The sequence below is a fragment of the Neopelma chrysocephalum genome, unplaced genomic scaffold (genome assembly GCF_003984885.1).
Source record: "Neopelma chrysocephalum unplaced genomic scaffold, ASM398488v2 Primary Assembly neopelma1_101, whole genome shotgun sequence".
NCBI classification, from domain to species: domain Eukaryota; kingdom Metazoa; phylum Chordata; class Aves; order Passeriformes; family Pipridae; genus Neopelma; species Neopelma chrysocephalum.
In genome coordinates this window covers 3,137,021-3,155,091 of record NW_020897764.1, presented here as the reverse complement: position 1 = coordinate 3,155,091, position 18,071 = coordinate 3,137,021, and the positions used below count along the sequence as shown (strand labels likewise).

At 44.2% G+C, this 18,071-nt stretch overlaps 1 protein-coding gene across 2 annotated transcripts in view; it reads right to left on the bottom strand.

The window, feature by feature from the left end:
- OXSR1 (oxidative stress responsive kinase 1) overlaps positions 1 to 18,071 on the bottom strand; it is a 90,702-nt gene that overhangs the window by 64,671 nt on the left and 7,960 nt on the right. For both annotated transcript variants that reach the window (XM_027695477.1, XM_027695478.1), the window contains exon 2: positions 6,816 to 6,928. In XM_027695477.1, coding sequence (XP_027551278.1) covers positions 6,816 to 6,928 — 113 coding nt within the window. The remainder of the gene's footprint in view (positions 1 to 6,815; positions 6,929 to 18,071) is intronic.

Below are 18,071 nucleotides of genomic sequence, written 5' to 3'. Positions count from 1 at the left end.
AGTAAGCACAGCTTTAATACTATTTCCAAAGCTTTTTTGAGAGCTTGCTGCTCTTCAAACACAACAAAGTCAAAGCAGGCAGAGGTTTCCTCTCCCTGCCTTCTTAACAAGACTGCTATCCCCAGATAACTGAGCTACAACTCCGCTTCCCTTATTTTCCCCAGCATCAAAACTCTATTGGAAGACTCCTAATAAAAATCTCAGCGGTTTCCACACCTCTGTAATTATGTCAGTGCTAAACATCAGCATTTATCTGGGCTGCTCTACACAAGTTTTAAGCTGGAAATGTTGCTTTATTCCCTCTGTGCCAACAGTCATGGGTCACTTGACACAGACCCCCCCAAGCCATGAGCAGATCCAGTGGGTGACAGGCAGCTCTTCCATCCAACACCCCTCACACTCCATGGCTCCAGTGATGAGAGACAACCTTCCTGCCAATTCCCATAAAGTGCTCTGCTTTCTGCTCGGCTGTGGAGAATGAATTACCGACAACAACATGTCTAGACACAGGCAATGGTTTGGAAATGGTTACATGCTCACCCTGGGCAAGATATTAAAAATATCTGCATTGTCAAACACCAAAAGCAAATAGACTGGGATTAGCTCTAAATGCCTCCATGGCTTCCACTAAGGGTTCTGACAAATGTTTTCAGTACTGCTACGGGCAATAAAAGAAACATTTCAAGGCTTGCAAAACAGTAATAAAACTGCTGTGAAGTATAATTTAGAATCATAAGAAACCTATTAGTCTCCTGTAAGTCAGACATACTTCTGGAGATCTGCTGTTTTGGAAGAGGGTTTATTTGCCCACCGCCTTATAACTGAAGTTTGAGTTAATAGGAGTGGGTAAGGCTGTTTTAGCTACAGCTCAACTTTCTTAATGGTGTTTTCTGTTCACATCATCACCTTCTACTCTTTGTGTTTATCTGCCCCTGAGGTTTGCTTCAAAGGCACTTGGCTCTCAAATACAAGGATAAAAATCGTGCTTTATTTAGTTTTACTTCCTACATGTTGACATGAACTCAAGAGATAGAGCACAGCAGCAGAATGCTTTCATGTGGCTACCTGCAACTTCAGAGGAATCCAGAAAGCTGCCAGCTTGACTGCCCTGTTTGAAGGCAATCTCGACCATAAGAGAACTGGGGAGGGAAAAGCACAGCTTGGGGAGAAATCAAAGGAGGTCAGATGTGATCACCCCTTGAAAACACCAGTGCTTCAACTATGGCTGGCAAAGATCATAAACCATGAGATTTCAGCTGAGAGATAAGGCATTAAAGCTGCTCTTCATCCTTTTAAAGCAGGACTTACAGCTCCAGTCCTACAGGCAGCCATAACTGTTCACATTTTGCTCCAATTGAAATCCAAATGGTTTAGCTAAAACGTTGGAAAATTGAGAATATTAATTCATTCCTCTTTCAAAACATAAGCATAACAACAAAGAAAAAAAAACCCAAACATGTTCTTCTATCACTTTCAATTTGAGAGACGTTTTTATAAGGAGGTGCGAAAAAAGCAAAAAGCTTAAAATCAGAGATTCTGATTCAACTTCCATTCCTTGGATTATTCAACTCCTTACCTCAGGATGTGGCTATAAGAGCTAGAGTGGTATGAGTAAAGAGGGGTTAGATAAGCCCTAGAATGACATTGGAAAAGAAACAATTCTGAAAGGGATAAAGAGACTTCATCATTAATTAATCTTAGGTGATGGGCACAAAACACCCCCACGGCAAGTCATTCAGCAGTTGCCCATTTCAATGGCTACTCTTCAGCATTATTCAGTGGATCATTAATTCATGCAGTATTAGTGACAACTTACTGAAGGAAGCAAACATTTAGGGCTGTTGTGGTGTAGCAGCTCATCCACAGCCATTTTTATTGGTTTCAGCCACAAAGCAAATGGGCAAGTGACTGACTCAGATACAGCTTTACCCTCATCACCAACTAACCTATCGCTGACCCTCAGCTGTTCAGATCAATAGTAGGTGCTTACAGCTCAAAAAAGCTTTAAATGTGTGATTAGTCCCCACAGACAACTGTGAACTCACTGAAGTTCTCTACATGCACCATCTCATGCTCATCCAGTACAAGTGAAGGAAGACGTTCTACATTCAGGATTTCATGCACCATTAATCCTGATGTTCCTACTGAACTTTACTAAAATAAAACAAAACAAAACAAAAAAACAACAATAACAACAACGACAAGAAAACTTCAACCAGCCCAGCAATTACTATTTCTGTTGTTGCTGCTTTGAAAAGCAATACAACCAAGCTGTACCCAGCGTAGGTTTAAGTCTTGTGTAAAGCTGCAATCCCATCATGCAAGAAACACACAACATGGCATATCAAATGACCATGCAGAAGCCACATATTATACATCAGATTCCCTGGCATTGACACTTGGGGACTTTTTCCCCTGGGGCAAGTGTAAAGGTCCTCAGACCTGAAAATGGAATTATAATGGCAATTCCCATCAGATGATAGACATGGATGAAAGGTCTGTACTACTACTACACCAGCCTGCTGCTTTGTTCCCGACAACCTTACAGTCTGGTTAATCCACTTGTAGGAACTGCTCTGTCAGATCAAAGGCAGCTCAATATCCTGTCCAAGTCTTCAAAAGAAGGTGTAAAAACCCTATAAAAAGCAGTTACAGAGTTATCTGCCCAGAGGGGAGACTTCTGACTAAGCCTGGGCAGTTAACAGTTGGCTTATGCTTTAAACCAGGGGACTTCATAATCCTTTTTTTAAATCCTATCTAATTTAACCTTCTCAACTATAGGTTGATTTATTTAATCTCACGCAATGTTTGATCTCCGTATTTTTGGCAGAAGTTCCCCAGGTTAATTCCATGAAATTCTAAAGGACATTTCTGATTTACTGCAGTTCAACTTGTTCCCTCTGCCTCCCCAGCTGCCCTCGACCACAGCAGTGGAAGAGCAGTACTTTCCCTTCACTCTTCTTAAAAGTAGAGCTGTCAGGCCCAATCCTATTAGAATTTGGAATCTCTTCCTAGGAGCAGAAACAGCACATCTCCCATGCTCTTTCCTGAACCTGTCTCTTGTTGAGTCACCCTAGCCCAGTGTAAAATATGCCATAGCTTATGTTCCCCTCTCTGCTGTTCAGCATTCCTGGTAACTGCTAAGGTGACAATCCACATCATCTGCTACTCACAAAGGAAAAAAAAACACAAACATCTGGATGAAAGAAAACTCAGCTTTAATTGCATGAAAATGAAGCGGAGTTTGTGGGCAGAGGGGAGGTTTAAGGCCTTTTAGATTAGTAATTCTTTAAAACAAGAAAATACTTATACAAGAAAAAAGCTGGAGGCAGGGTTATTTTGAGGCAGATGTTACACCACTGTGTTTCAAGGATTGGCAACAGCAGCAAAGCAACCAGCATCCCACAATGGAAAAGAGTAAGAGCAAAACACAGCACTGAACAGTGTGCAGCTGTGAAGTACAACACATGGGCAGACTGCTTTCAAACACACACCAAATGCTACATGCTTGTTAACTACCCTGGGCTGCAAGACAAATAAGAAGTGGAACTTCAGTCATAAATCAAGAAGCCCAAGATGAATTGTAGGCCACACTGTATTTGACCACCTCTCCTTACACTCCACTCCCAGTCACACCCTTGAGTAACAATCATTACAAGTTATATTGTACTTCGCTGTCAGCTGAATCCCACATGCAGGAAAGATCTGGGAGCATTCAAAAACTTACAGGGAAAAAGACAGAAATCAAGCACTGAAATAAATTCCTGATTAACATCACCTAATTCGGTAGCTGGGCTAGAAAAAAGCACATCTCTGCATGGCACTACTCCTGCTGCCTACATTCTTTACAGCAATTAGCACTTCAGCTGAAGAGCTGAATGCCCTTGACTTGGCTTGCTCTTAATTCAAAAAATTGGTCCTTCCTGCATTTTCCACACCCTGTAGCAACAATAAATTAATCCATTGCATTAACCTAGAATGTCATCCGGGGTATGCAAAGCGTGCAGGTTATCCCTGACCACCCACACGGTTCAACTGTATGTTGAAATTCAAGGATAAAGATCAATACCTTTAACAAGCCAAGTCATACCACTTAAATCACTCTAAGCATGGCATCTCCACAAGCCAGAAGGTGGTCCCGGATTTCCTGGCCTCTGGGAACATGCGTTAGGCTCAAGGAAGCTCAAGGCCACTCATCCATTCAGCTGGTGATAGAGCCACTTACTCTGCATTTCCTAACCCCACTCCAAATTAACCTTCCTCTTCTCTTCCATCCCAAGCAGTGGAAGTGCCAACCACTAAGCAGCACGGACGTTGAAAGAGATGGAGAAGAACCAAATCATCCTTATCAGGATGGCAGAACTGTTTGCTGCTCTCCCTACCCTCTCCCAAGCAACTGTTTTATCCTTTAGCTGGGAATAAAGGAAGGTTATGGGTCTGAAGCACTGCAGAAAAATAATTATAACATCATTTAAGCACAATCTTCCCTTTGCTACCACACTGCCCCATGAGTGGGTACTGCTCTAACACCAGAGCACTGTCCTGACCCCAGGCAGTCCAGCAAAGTTCACAGTGAGCTGACTATTGTGCTCAGATGCCTTCAGAGCAAAGAGAGCTAATGAAAGGCCAGCTCGTGTTTTTAACTGCACAGGGGAGAGAAGAAAACAAGGAGGGGGTATAACACACCCCAGTATGAACTCATCATCTTTCTTTCTATTTGCATTTGCTTCTTTAAACAACTGTAATCTGCAAGGATTTATAGTTACCTTCCTTGGGGGAAAAACCCAAAAACCACACAATCCTTCAGTAAGAAGCAGTTGTTCAAAAAAGTTAATTAAACTAATGGGGGAAACTGCCAGGAAGGGAGACTACAAGACTGTAAAACTCGGGAATATTTACTTTAGGGAAGAAGCAAATATGGAAACAAGATAAAAAGAAGTGAAGGTAAGAGCACAGAGCAGAAAAATCAGGAACTTCCATCCTTTTGGCTCTTGCACTGGGAATCAACATCCCATAAACTTGACAAGTTCAAAACAAACCCAGGGAAAACATTTTTTACCCAACATGTCTACCACAGCAGCCAGTGCCCCAGGAAGCTGCTACAGCTCAGAACCATCCTCTGCCCTCCACCACGACTTTAGGTTGAAGAATATTTGCATACCCAAGCCTAGAGAAGGACTCACTCTAGACCTGGTCACAAAACTGGAAGCTCCAGAGACCTGACAACAGCAAGACACTGCAATCCTACCCATAACAGGAAAAATCCTTGTCAGGACCAGGTCAGCCAGGGACTTAAAATATGCAATTAGAAGTACTTATATAAAATTACATGCCAAGTGTGCACATCATCTCTTTCTGAACCCAACCCTTTTAGCCAGAATTGGCAATTACTCAAAGACTGACAATCTCAATTACTACATCGTGACAATGCAGCCAGGAATACAGCTGAGAGCAGCGTGGACAAGCCACATAAAAGGCTTGAAAAAGGTACCAAGTGTTGGTATCAGGACAAAAAGACCAACTGTGAAAAGGGAAGAGATCTTGAACTCCTACACCAGCATGAGCCATAAGAGGATTTGCACACAGGCCACCTTAAGAGTCCTACACGCAACCCTTCACAGAAGCACGAAAATGTGTCAGCTTGGATGGAGCCTTTCCTCCTTACAAGGGCAGATTTGCAGATACCTATAATGATAAAAATAACGTTAGTCACTAAATAGAAACTGGAACCATGGTTCAGGTGATTTGCTGAAGATCATACAGGTGAACAGTTCACCAGGACTCCCAAATTCTGCCCCTGTTTTACTTTCTAACTGCAACCACAAAAACAAGTGCCTGAGGTAACACTATAGAAGTTGTTGTAAGTGGACAGACAGGCAGTATTATAAAAATCCTAGAGAGTTGCTTTAGAAGAAAAGATGGTACACGGCCTCATCTCCCCAGTTTTTACTATGCCAATATTTACTATAGAAGTTTGACCCTAGAGAGCTTTCTCCTTTTAGTGGAGACACCTCAATGTTCACAGGAATGTCCATTTCTGCCTGGCTTAAATCCAGGGATCTTCCACGTGTGAGGTGACAACAGCAGCACTGCAGAAGCACCAGGTCACACACACAGGGAGAGGAGAAAACTAAGCCCAGCAACATCTGAGCCAGATGAGAAAAGGGCAGTTTCAGTTACCACAGCTACCTCTGCAAGAATCTGTTTTTCATTGAGATAACCTTGAGAAGAGACACACAGCAGGAGGAAATTACAGAACTACAGCTCCAAAGGACTCTCTCCTGTCCTGAACTCGGAATTACGGGGGTTTCCATATGGCAGCCTGCAGAATGTCAGTGATCCCTTTAGCTGGCATCAGTACCAGAGAGAGATTAGGAACAACAGCTAATTCATTTAGTTTTTCTCTTTGCAGGTGAAGGGGAAAAAAAAATGTAAAGAACTGCAGGAAGGGAAAAGAAAGCAAAGCCATTCCCTTAAATTGTAAAGGTTCTGGAAGCATGTAACTCTGGACTCCCCTCAAACCACAGAGCTCCGGTGGGTACAGCTGAGCTTCACACTTGCACATTAACTCTGTTCAAAACAAAGGGATTATACAAAGTGCTTAGCTCTAAACAGTCTGAAGTTCTGCAACAGTTGATCTTTTTAACATTTTAAGTACCGTTTCCCACAACCAGGACAACTGAGCTGCCTCTAGCAGAGTCAGTCAAGTCCCCTCACCTTCACCCCACCTCAGGAAAGGCTGTTTAAGGCACTCGGCAAAGAGATATTTCAGGGATAACTGAAATACAACTCCCCAGACAATTTTGGTTGCATACCAGGAGTTCATCCATGCTCGTCTGACACTTCTCCAGATTGATCCGTTTAATTGCCACCTTCTCCTTCTTCGGAATGCAGAAGGCCGCCTGCACCACCGCAGTCGCTCCACTCCCTGGGGGTGAAAAAGAGAGTCAGCAACATCTTACAGACTTTTCAGCAGGAAAGGAGAGAGGCCAGACAACAAAATTACGAATGCCAGAGAGTAAAGACAGCAGAGCCAGGTGAAAACCCGGTGAAGGCTCTCCAGGTCTCCCCACTCAGGTCTGTGCAGCCCCATGGGTCAGCTCAGCTGCCACAGCCAAGTGCTGGGCAAACCGAAGGAAAACAAGTGGATCTTTATGATCCCTTCCAGGGATCGTTACAGCTGTGCAGATGAAAAAACCCATCCAGACTCCAGCTTCCTCATAACAGAGGAGTGATTCTACTCATGTACTTTTAAAAGCAATGCCACTGAGGTCACACAGACTTTTAACCTGTTGTATTCACCCAAAGTGTCAAAACAAGCCACAGTCTTTGCTACCAAAACTAATGAGATTTTTCAAATATTTTTAGGTACTAATTGCTGTTCTCATCTCTCCTCATTTCATGCAAAGACACGAGGTAGGTTTCATTCAAGCAGGTTCAGCTCCAGTTCTCACACCGCCTCGCTGTCTGGGTTGAGAACCACAGCCAAAGAACATTTAAATTCCAACAGGGAAAAAATACTGCATTTTAATGTACAGTTGTTCAAACTGCTACAAGCAGGGATAAGAGTTCTGGATTTAAACTGCTCAGCAATATCATACCCTTTGATATCAAAAGGAGATTGCAACAGTGAGACTTAAAATCTAGTTGACATTAAGTATATTTTTGCTGGCCTCCAAAAATTGTTGCAACATTCATGTCTCATCAATAGGACACCTTGTTACTTTACTTTCTATCTTCATCTTGATTCCCCACTTCACTGGAAAAGAGTAAATCCAAATTAATAAAAAAGGAGGTAGGATAGGTGGAAAATAGTTCAAGAGCTTCCTATTGCCAATACCTAAAAAATGCTAATAAAAATAAACCCACAGCTATTTTGTTTATTATCCCAGGCATAACTCATGAGCCCATTTAGGCTGAGGAGAGAGACCAGAACAACTATTCTGCATTTTGCAGTAACACACCTATTTTACCAGATTCTCCTGTCCTTAACACTATAAAAACTACTTCCAGATTCTGAAATTCAGACAAAGTACATTTTTGCAAGCCTTGTGATTTTTGTCTAGTACACTCACATAAACTGGAGGAAAAAGTTTTCAATCTTGTCTTCGAACAAAGGCTACTGAAGCTCCCTACAACCACCATCAATATTTTTCTCACACCAAGTTGCACCAAGATAAATTCAAATAAAGCTCCAGGGGGGGAAAGAGCTTGAAATCCAGCCTTGAAAGATACAGAAAAACTTCTGCATTCAAAGTCATACTGAAATAAATTGAAAAGTCCTGAACTGTGAGGCACTGCTCCTCTAATCTTCAACCAGAACCTGCTACAGTGGAGCTACAGGACTTTGACTTCACTTTATATGGCATTGCCAGTGCACCCTGGACAACAGCATCAGCTTGCCAGGGATTCCCTGCACTCAGGAGTTTACATTTTAATCCCAGAAGGCAACAATGTGCAGAACACAAAATGCTACGGTTGCTAAAGCTGAACTATTTCACAAAGCAAATGGGTTTTTAAGAAGTTCAAGACTGAGCCCATTTATTACTTGCACAAGTTTTTCAGAGCACGGAGCAAAGCAAAGCTTAGGTGGAAGAAAAGGACAGCAGCAGTAGCAAAAATATTTACAGGGAACTTTGAAAATGAAATTTGAGTGCTATAAGCAGGATCTTGAGCAAAGGCTGGAGATGATGTAGGAGTCTGGGCAGATATTTAACACAAAGTGCTCAGAAAAAGTGGGGAGGTTTTGACAGCAGAGTTTGGCTACACTGCCAGGAGCAGGGGACAAACATCCCAAAAGCAAACCTCCACATACACTCCCTGTGGTTGCTTTGCCTGGCAAGTAGCAGGTGCAGGAATCCAGCAGCAAAGCAGCAGTCCCAGCACAGATGTATTCCCATTCACTGGGAACCCTGGGTGGCACTGACCTGCTCCTCTCCACCCAGTACCTGCTTTCCTAACTTTTTTCTGCAGCTTCTCTGGTGGGGAAAAACAGTAAAAACACATAAAGACTCAAGACAAAGAGGGCAGAGCACACAGAAATGCTGGCAAAAGGCAGAAGTGAGTTTGCACTTCCTAGCACTGCTGGTCTCCCTATTGCAATTGCCTTTTGGAAGTCAGAATAAAAAACAAACACGGTATAATTTCTTTGGAAAGTGTTAGATCCCAGAAGAAATGTTGCTGCTGACACATTCGAAGCACCACTATTATGATTTCTTTCTTTGGATGTCTTGGTGCATAGTAATAGAGGCTGAAAACACAAGCCAGCCGCTGTTAAGAATATACAACTGTGCACCTCGGAGGATTGTCTTGTCACACAGCCCTTTTCACTCCTCAGTTAGTTCTTCAGTGTGTATTTTCATCTCTAAAGCTGCCTGCACAGCCCTCATTGATATGAGAGTATCTGTGCTCAAAGACTATCTCAGATGCTCAGTAGAGTCAGCACACTCCTGCTTCCCCCCACATCATGACATCCCGGGATTTTTGTGCCAGTTAAACCCAGCTGGTGTAAGCACGACTGGCAGAGGTGCTTCTTACGAAGACCAAATCTTTCACAAGATGAAGTCCGGGGGATTATAGAAGTGACTACATAAGGAATAGCTTTGTGTTTTATTCTTTTAAGATGTTACCACCAGAAACAATAGATACAGACTAATTAAAAGCAGGACCACTCATGCTACAGATCCTTCCCACTCCCTGAGTCTGTGGGATCAATGCTCACTAGGACTTGAGGGCAAAAACTGCTTTTCACTAAGTGTTTGGACAATGCCCCAGCCTGCAGGGACCCGATCTGTTAGGAGTGTGTGGCATTATTTTAACAGTAATGAAATCCCAAACTAAATCCTTCTGGGCACATGGCAGGGAATCATCCGAACTCGAGACTCCTCCCATTTAATTCCCTGCTGCTCCTACTTTTCTGGCAGCTCTGTTTAGTTCGATCACCACCTGCTCTCCCCACTCCCCCCTCTCCCGCTAATTCGTCATTTCTTTCAGCTCCTCTGTAGCACTAATTATGGAGAAACAATGAAATCTCAAAAGCGTATCAGGCAAGGATTAAGCCAAGCTGCAGCACGATGTGCCACAAGCAAGCTGCTCTTTGGTGGCAGCGGCAGCGTGCCGTGCTCCTGGGACCAAACAAAGGCGGGTTTCCATGCTTCTTGGAAGAGTACAGAAAACATGGCAACACAGGCACTTCAGGCTTTACAGCCACACAATTTGTTTGTTGAATGCCAGGATGGCAAGAAAAGGAAAGGAGAGAAGCTGCAGGAAGGATGCTGAACACATTGCTAAGTGAAAACAGGCATAGAGAGAGATGATGACACCAACGGAGAGGAAAAGAAAAGGCACATCAAGGAAGTTTTCTAAAGTTTAAGAGCAGGTAACAAATATACGGGGAATGGTGGGAAAGAGAGATTTCCTGGGCTGCTATGAACCACCTTCAATGAGGAAAAAACCCCAAGGGCAATTTGTGCCAGGGCAGCACTGCTTGGTCACACCAAGTCTCCCTGCAGGTCAGAGCCAAACGCGGTCCCGAGGGCGTGGGCAGCACTGGGTTAATGTTCCCGTGCTCAGTTCACACTCACTCCCCAACTCAAGACTCTCTGATCAAGGTCAGTGCTGGGGCTCTTCCCTCCGCCTCTCTCAAGATCAGCTTTCGGAGAAAATTTGCTCCCTAGTTAATCTCTTCCAGCATAACGGCTTAGCAAAACAATAAAACTGGGCACAGCCAAATGCTTGCTGCTTTATTCCTGAAAAGCAGGAGATCGTTTTGTTGAAGGCTGGGGGTTGGGGGAGGAAAGAGACCCCAAATGGGTATTAGGATCTGCTTAATACCTCCTGCTTTCGCCCCTGTAGGGTCTCATATATAGTTCCAACCCTTAGGATAGCAGCTGCAAAATTCCTGCATAAGAGGGTCACGACCTACTTTAGAAAACATTGCCTTAGGAGGAAAACATACCCTTTCTAACCCCTGCTTCTTTCATGTTTCTACAATTAAATGGCTCTTTCTGAAATAAAACCAAGCTCTGAAAGGATTAAAACAATCCAAACCAAAAACTCCCCAAGCACTCAGTTACTGAAGCCTCATTTTTCCAGGTTATCTCCTCTGCTCCCCTGGATCCATGCCACCTGTACCTTTAGCATCCACAGCTCCAGCCTGAACTTCTCCTTAAACTGAGACAAACCCCCCATGAAAGTCCAGCATCAGCCTTCAAGGGAGGCTGGACACCATCTCTTCTGCAGTTGCATAACTTACATGAAGCTTCCATTTTTGAAAATAAAGACAAGCCCAAGGAGATCTCTTGTTAGAGTTAATGGAAACCAATTATTTCAAGGCTAATTGGAGGAGCAGAAAGACAGGGGACTGACCAGAGGACACAGCATGTTCCTACACACTTTGTCTCCAAAAATAATTCAATCTCTGCAGCCACAAAAGGACTTTGCAGTTCTCCCAGTAAGAGTGGGATGAATTGCACCGATGCCTCCTCCCAGACAAATGCAACTGAAGCCAGAGATTCTCTTGGCAGAGGGATCTGCTTAAGCAATGGGTACAGTCGTGCCAAATGGTCACAAGACACACACCAAATCCTGGCTCTAGAACAGAATTCTCCTACCACAAGCAATGGCGATTTGAAGTAGTTACATGGAAAGAGGACTCACAAAACAGTGTTTCCCAAGCTCTAAATCTACTTCAGGTACCTTGGGAGATGTGAAATTTTCCCTTCATGGTAACTCAGTTGCTCACAAAGCTGTTAAAATCAACAGGGGACATGTTCCATAACAGTCTTGGAGCATCAGACCTTATCCTAATGCCATATCACATCCCCTCTGTAGAGGAAACATGCTCTCCCAGGGTCCAATCCATGTTACAAACCACTTAGGTCTGAAGGAACCTCCAGTGGCCTGTAGTCCACTCTCCTGATGAAAGCAGGGTCAAGTCCCAACTTAGATAAGGTTCCTCAGCATCAAACTCAGTCTAGTTTGGATTTTCTTTAACAAGAGATATTTCTGCAACCTTTTTGGCTGTTTCTGTGTTTGACCACCCACATGGTAAAAAGCTTTTTACCCCCTGGATAGCTGAGGACAGCAACAACTCTTCCAAGGCTGGAAAAATCCAGCTCTCCCCACAAGTCATATTCCCAAGTCTCCTTCAGCATTAGACTATGCCCAGCCAAGGACCTCTGCACAACCCTGCCCTCTGCTTTCCACCATTCCCCAGCACACACACGACCTCTCTATTTTTAAGCGAGATCTGGAATCCATCCTCCCCTATCTGGAGTGCGGTGCCAGAAAGCCGCTCGTGACGCAGGCTCTGTTTATAATTGTGCCCCCGGGTTTTCCTCTTATGAACAATGCACACAAAACACTTCCCTGCAAGGCTGCTCTGGACCAAGCAATGTCTGTCAGGTTCCAGGTACCCCAAAGCCCAGGAGACCTTTAATGCTTCACAACACAGACTCTGTGTCCGTGCCTGCAGAGCAGGCATGGGGGTGGAATCCTCCATCTCTGGATGCCTCGACTCTTTGACAGCCTCATGCCAAAGAGCTGTGGGAGCCCTGCTCTGTGGTTACTCATTCCAAGGACAATACAGTAATAAAACTAGAAGCTACAAGACTGGGAATAGAATTTCTTAACTGTTCTTACAGAGCACAGTGCAGATACAGATCTAATTAAACTAGGAATTAAATACCATATTGCAAACTCTGACTGATCTTGCATTGTTTGGTCCATTTGCTATGAAGGCAAAGTGATGCCTCTATTTTCTGCACCTCATTTGAGGCTTCTGGTGAGAAGAGTCCTCTCGCAAACAATGAGCCTCTTCTAAAAACAAGCCAGCAAACAAAAAGCCTACTCTCGAATTTCTAGCCAACTCAGTATGGAGTGGGAATACTCCACTCCCCAAGGAGGTCTTGGTAACAAGAGTCCACTGGACGTCAAAGTCTTGCTGGCAGAAGCCCCACAATTCAGGAAGAGTGAAGTAATTCAATGTTAATGGTCCTTGAATACGGTTGTAGTTCTTCAAGCCATCTCCCCACTACGTGTCACATTCGTACCACGAAATGGAAGATGCAATTCACAATAACAATTACAAATAGCATCAATAAAACCAATGGGAATTCGTGATGGGTCTCAGATGTATTCCTAGTACTGCCACAGAGGGGACAAAAACATCTGCTCAGCTGTGGAGAGGAAAAAGCTTTCAGAGTAAAGTGTCATCTACTCAGCCTGGTACGGCAGGAAGAGTGTTAACAATGCCAGAAGTGAAGTTACAGCCCCAAATCAGGAGGGTCACTTGGGTGCCTCGAGCACTGCTCAGAGCAAACCCAAACAGCAAGGTGGCTCTGAATGCTCTGTCAGAAACACTGTGAGCAGCAGCGATACCAGTAGGGCAGAATTCAGTTGGTTTTGCTCTGTGCCTGGTTGGGAAACCTGCAAGAAACTAAAGCAGCAGCAGAGAACCCATGGCCAAAACACAAAAAAGCTACAAAAGCACAGGAGTGTGTGCAACACAGGGAGTGCAAATGTGCACCTAGCCCCAGGAAGCTCCCAGAGCTGTGCCAACACATCCACACTCACTCCCAGACACCTTTCCACCACTCATTCCCAATATGGATTTACTATGAATACTATTTCCCACAAAGAGAAGAACCAGGGGTTTACATTTATTTCTTTACAAGCTGAAGGATGACACATCCACAGCACAAGATGGTAATACCCTATTTAAAACACTGGTAGAGGTAGTAAGAGGCCAAGTTTAACTTTGTGCACCTTCTCTCAACTGCAGTCAGGCAGCGTTTGATCCACAGCAGAGACGGGAAGATACTGTGTAAAGAAGAGGTAAAGCAATACTTGCTAGCACAGTGCAGGGAAGAAATAAATCAGAGAAGCATAAGCAAAGCCAGAAAGCGAAAGCAGATTTAACAGAAAAGTTGGGAGGGGGCCAATTTTAAAGCCTATATGGGGGGGTGGAGGAAAACCAGCAATCCCCACTGACCACACATCGCAGCGTAAGTACACACTACACATGAAGACACCTGCACTATGTGTGTGCAGCAGTCCTGCAGGCAGGTGTAACAGCTGAACTCCCACACTTACAAGACAGTGGCCATGCTTGTATTTCTGAGGAAAAAGCTTTAAGGGGAACAACTCAACCCTATTTTAAATAAACTCTTTCAAAACTTCGTACTTCCGTGTGGTCAATGTCAAAATGTCACCCCACCCTTGAGCACAGCCTAACTCACACCACCCAATGCAGCACGTTCGTGCCTCGTTCAGGCTCACCTTGAGCACAGCCAAGTGCTGCGAACATTCAGCTGGGCTCGAGCCAAAGGTGGCTGCAGGTACATTAAGACACAGGGCATGTGCTGGACAACACACTGAGAAAGGGCAAGGATTGGGAGGTAACATGTTCAAGCACAAAATTAAGGCTTAAATACAAATGACTCCTATTTTGCACCAGCACATCTGATGGCAACAGCCTGGGCCTTTTGCTGAAAGAACTGGAAATAGGAATGGGGAAAAGCACAGTTTTCATTTGTGAATTCCTGTTTGTTTCATTTAAATTGCAGGTGTATCTTTGCAATGACCTCTGATCATTTATTCCAGTACAGCCAGAGCTCAGGTAGTTTGTGATTCTGTGCAAGTTGCATGGCCAATGATTTCAAACAGTGCTCACACATGAGGGATTTCTGCTGTGAAGTCTCCATCACGTGTCTTCCCCAAAGCCTGGGTCTTTGCTCAATTCATGTCAGCACCTGCAGTGTCCAACGGACAATTGATATTCCAGCGTTAGCCCAGCATGTTCAAAGAATTTCAGAAAATAAGGAGAAGCATATTTCTGAAACTCCACTGTCCAATTAGAAATAGAGCCAAAATATTTGAACTGCACGTAAACTTGCTGACAGTGAGTTATTTACCATCTTGACAGAGCTCTCGCTGTTGACAATACCACTGAAAACCACACATTGTGCCCAGAGCTCAGAGGTTTCTGCCCATGTAAGACAATGCATTTCTCAAGATTCCCAATGCTCTGTGTACAGTGGAAAGGGATGATAAGCCAGCAAAGATCACACAGTGCTGCCAGCACTTGTTTAAACAGGCTTCCCATCCAGTGGTCCATCAATACAGAAACACTCAATGCTGCAGACTTATTGCCCAGGTCTTTAACTTGCATCTCAGATTCAGAAGGAAGAACACAAATCCACATCCAGGCACTTGTAAGAAGTCCAACAGTATTTGCAGAGCCATCAGCAACTGATGGGCAACACCCACAGCTGGATACATCTCCCCATGGCCCCACTGAACCCTACACTATAAATAAATAACTGACACTGATTTCTAAGCTGGAGGGAGATCTAGCTACTGTAATCTAAATGACTCAATGCCAAGGTTTCTGCAGAAAGGAAGGGGAGCTTTATGGAAATTTTCACCCCACCCCACACCGCATTGTTCTCTCCAAACTCTTTCGATATCTCCTAGGCCCTGAACACAGAAAAACGTCATCTGCTTTCCACCTTTGGCAAACATTCTGGTTGAGAATCCTCACAGACTAAGCAAGGAAGTGACAGGTTTGGAGAGCAAATGATCAGCCTGTCAATATAACACAGGCCAGGACTGGAACAGAGGGTGAGGAATAGGGTTGGCCACACAGAGCATGTCAGCAAGATATCTGACCAAGCTGTCACTGGGTCACTTCGCTATGTGATTTCACCAGCAGTCACCAGCTTAGAGCACATCCAGCTGAGCCAGGCTTTCCGCTGCCTCCCCATGACAAAGAGCTGCAGCCCCCCAGCATCACACTCCACACCAGAACAAGAGATGCAAGGAAAAAAAAAGACAGGAGGAAAAGCCACTGGCCACAGAAGGTATCAGCTGAGAGAAGGATTACCAGGGACGAGTATCAGCCCATCTGACACTCCCTCAACATTTCCACTGCAAACATCACATCACGGACGCAAGGGTGCTGCTGTTGGCTGTATGCCCAACCTCCTGCAGCCCCCAGGATATCTCAAGTTAGTCCAGGCTAGCACACATCTCCATCGTGCCCTTAAGGACACACCCTCCAGTTACCTAAGGTGCCCAGGTGATTTGGGGAACACCTCTGAGACCATTTTCCCCACAGCAATAACTACAGTAAGCTCCAAGGGCCAGTTACACAAGTCCTGCGTGACCTGCCACATTTACTTAAGATGCTATTAGCATGCCTAAATTAGATTTTCAGTTTGAAACCAATTATATTTATTTGATTTCGTGCCAACATCCCTGCCTAATTTAAAGGGCACTGCAGCTATGCAGTGTTAATTCCACACGATGGAAAGCAGGCTCAAACATCTCATTTCCAAACACAGCAATTTTAGTGGAGAAGGTTCATCCTTCCCTTTTAATCACTGCCAGTTGCCTTTATAGTATATGCAGCAATGTAAATATCATGCTGTCTGTCATCAGGTATTACCAAGGCTCAAAACATAGAGCTGGTACAGTAGCCAAGCCAGCACTCTCCTTTCTTCCCTCCCAACCTTTATCTCTGAACTCTGTCTCAAACGTAATTGTCAGCTGTAGAAGATATTTTATTTGGCCAGGATTCCACTTAACAGAACAATCTATCTGCATACAGTGCAGATGTTTGATAGTACCATGGTTATTTTATGTAAATAAGCTTTTAAGTATCAGATACGTCCTCTCTCGAAGGCTATTATCCCTTCTTTTCAGGGAATATCTACTAAATATTTTCCATATTTATTAGTCTGTTCAGCACACAAGATTAGCCCACTGGTTCAAAACTACATTCTTTAACCAAGAGTAATGAGAACCATCCTGAGCCTTAGGATCTGGACAAATAACTGTGCTCAGGCTGCCAGTCCATCAGCCCCTCAGCTGTTCAAATAAGATTTGCATCGGTGAGTCGTTCAACAGGAAAAAGATACTTCATGCTCAAGATACTTTTTCCAGCAAAGCACAGTTTGCTGGAAGTCAATACCAAGGTATTTGTTAGCTGTTAATACCAAGTTATTTATTAGACAGCACTTGGCATCCACAATGACAAGTTTTATTTTAGTGAAGGGATGGAACTTACAGCTTCACCTTTCAACTTTCCTGGTGCTCCTGGGGGAACCTTCTCATTCTCTACAACTCCCTGAAAGGAGGTGGCAGCCCAGTGGGGGTCAGCCTCTTCTCTCAGTTAACAAGTGACAGGATGAAAGGAAAGGGCCTCAAGTTGCATCAGGAGAGGTTCGGGTTAATTATCAGGAAGAATTTCTTCACTGATAGAGTGGTCAAGCATTGGAACAGGCTGTCCAGGGAAGTGGTGGAATCACCATCCTGGAAAGTGTTCAGAAAACATGTGGATGTGGCACTTGGGGACATGGTTTAGTGGTGAACACGACAGTGCTGTGGTAAGGGTTGGACCTGATGATCTTAAAAGTCTGTTCCAATCTTAATAATCCCATGATTCTACAATTTTTATGACTGTCTCGTATGGTGAGAGACAGAAAGGTTCACAAAGTAGTGGCCTAGGACGTGAAGACGTATAACACATCAGGTTTCCGAAGGACTCCATTTTCACTGACAGATCTTAAGGAATCACAGATTGGAGACTTTCGTAGTCAACACCTTTAAGGTTTGGAGACAGCAGGAACACCAAGCTGCAGCTCTCCTGTGCCTTCACGGGGAAGTGTCCTTGCAGATACAGCCTGAACTCACAGCAAGCAGTGTAAGAAAACCACGGAGCCACAGACACGTGCTAGAGAAGACAAGGCATTGTTAGTTCCCACTGTCGTAGGGAATCCGTTAAGCAGCTGTTTCACAGAGCGATGACAGGGTCACAGGGAGGTTCCAGTGTTTAATAGAACGTGTGCCGGTAATTCCCCCATGTGCCCCTTCCAGCACAAGCGTTCATTAATTCGGTATAGGGATTATACAATTTGGCATCAGCTGGAGCACAGAACTGAGCTCCATGACCCTGGGAGTCCTTTCTAGCACTGTCTCAGCAAAATAAGTGACAGTAGCTTTCTGGTTTTGTTCTGAAAATTGACATCATGAAATCCCTCCCTGTGGATTTTGCAGGAAAGGTGCTT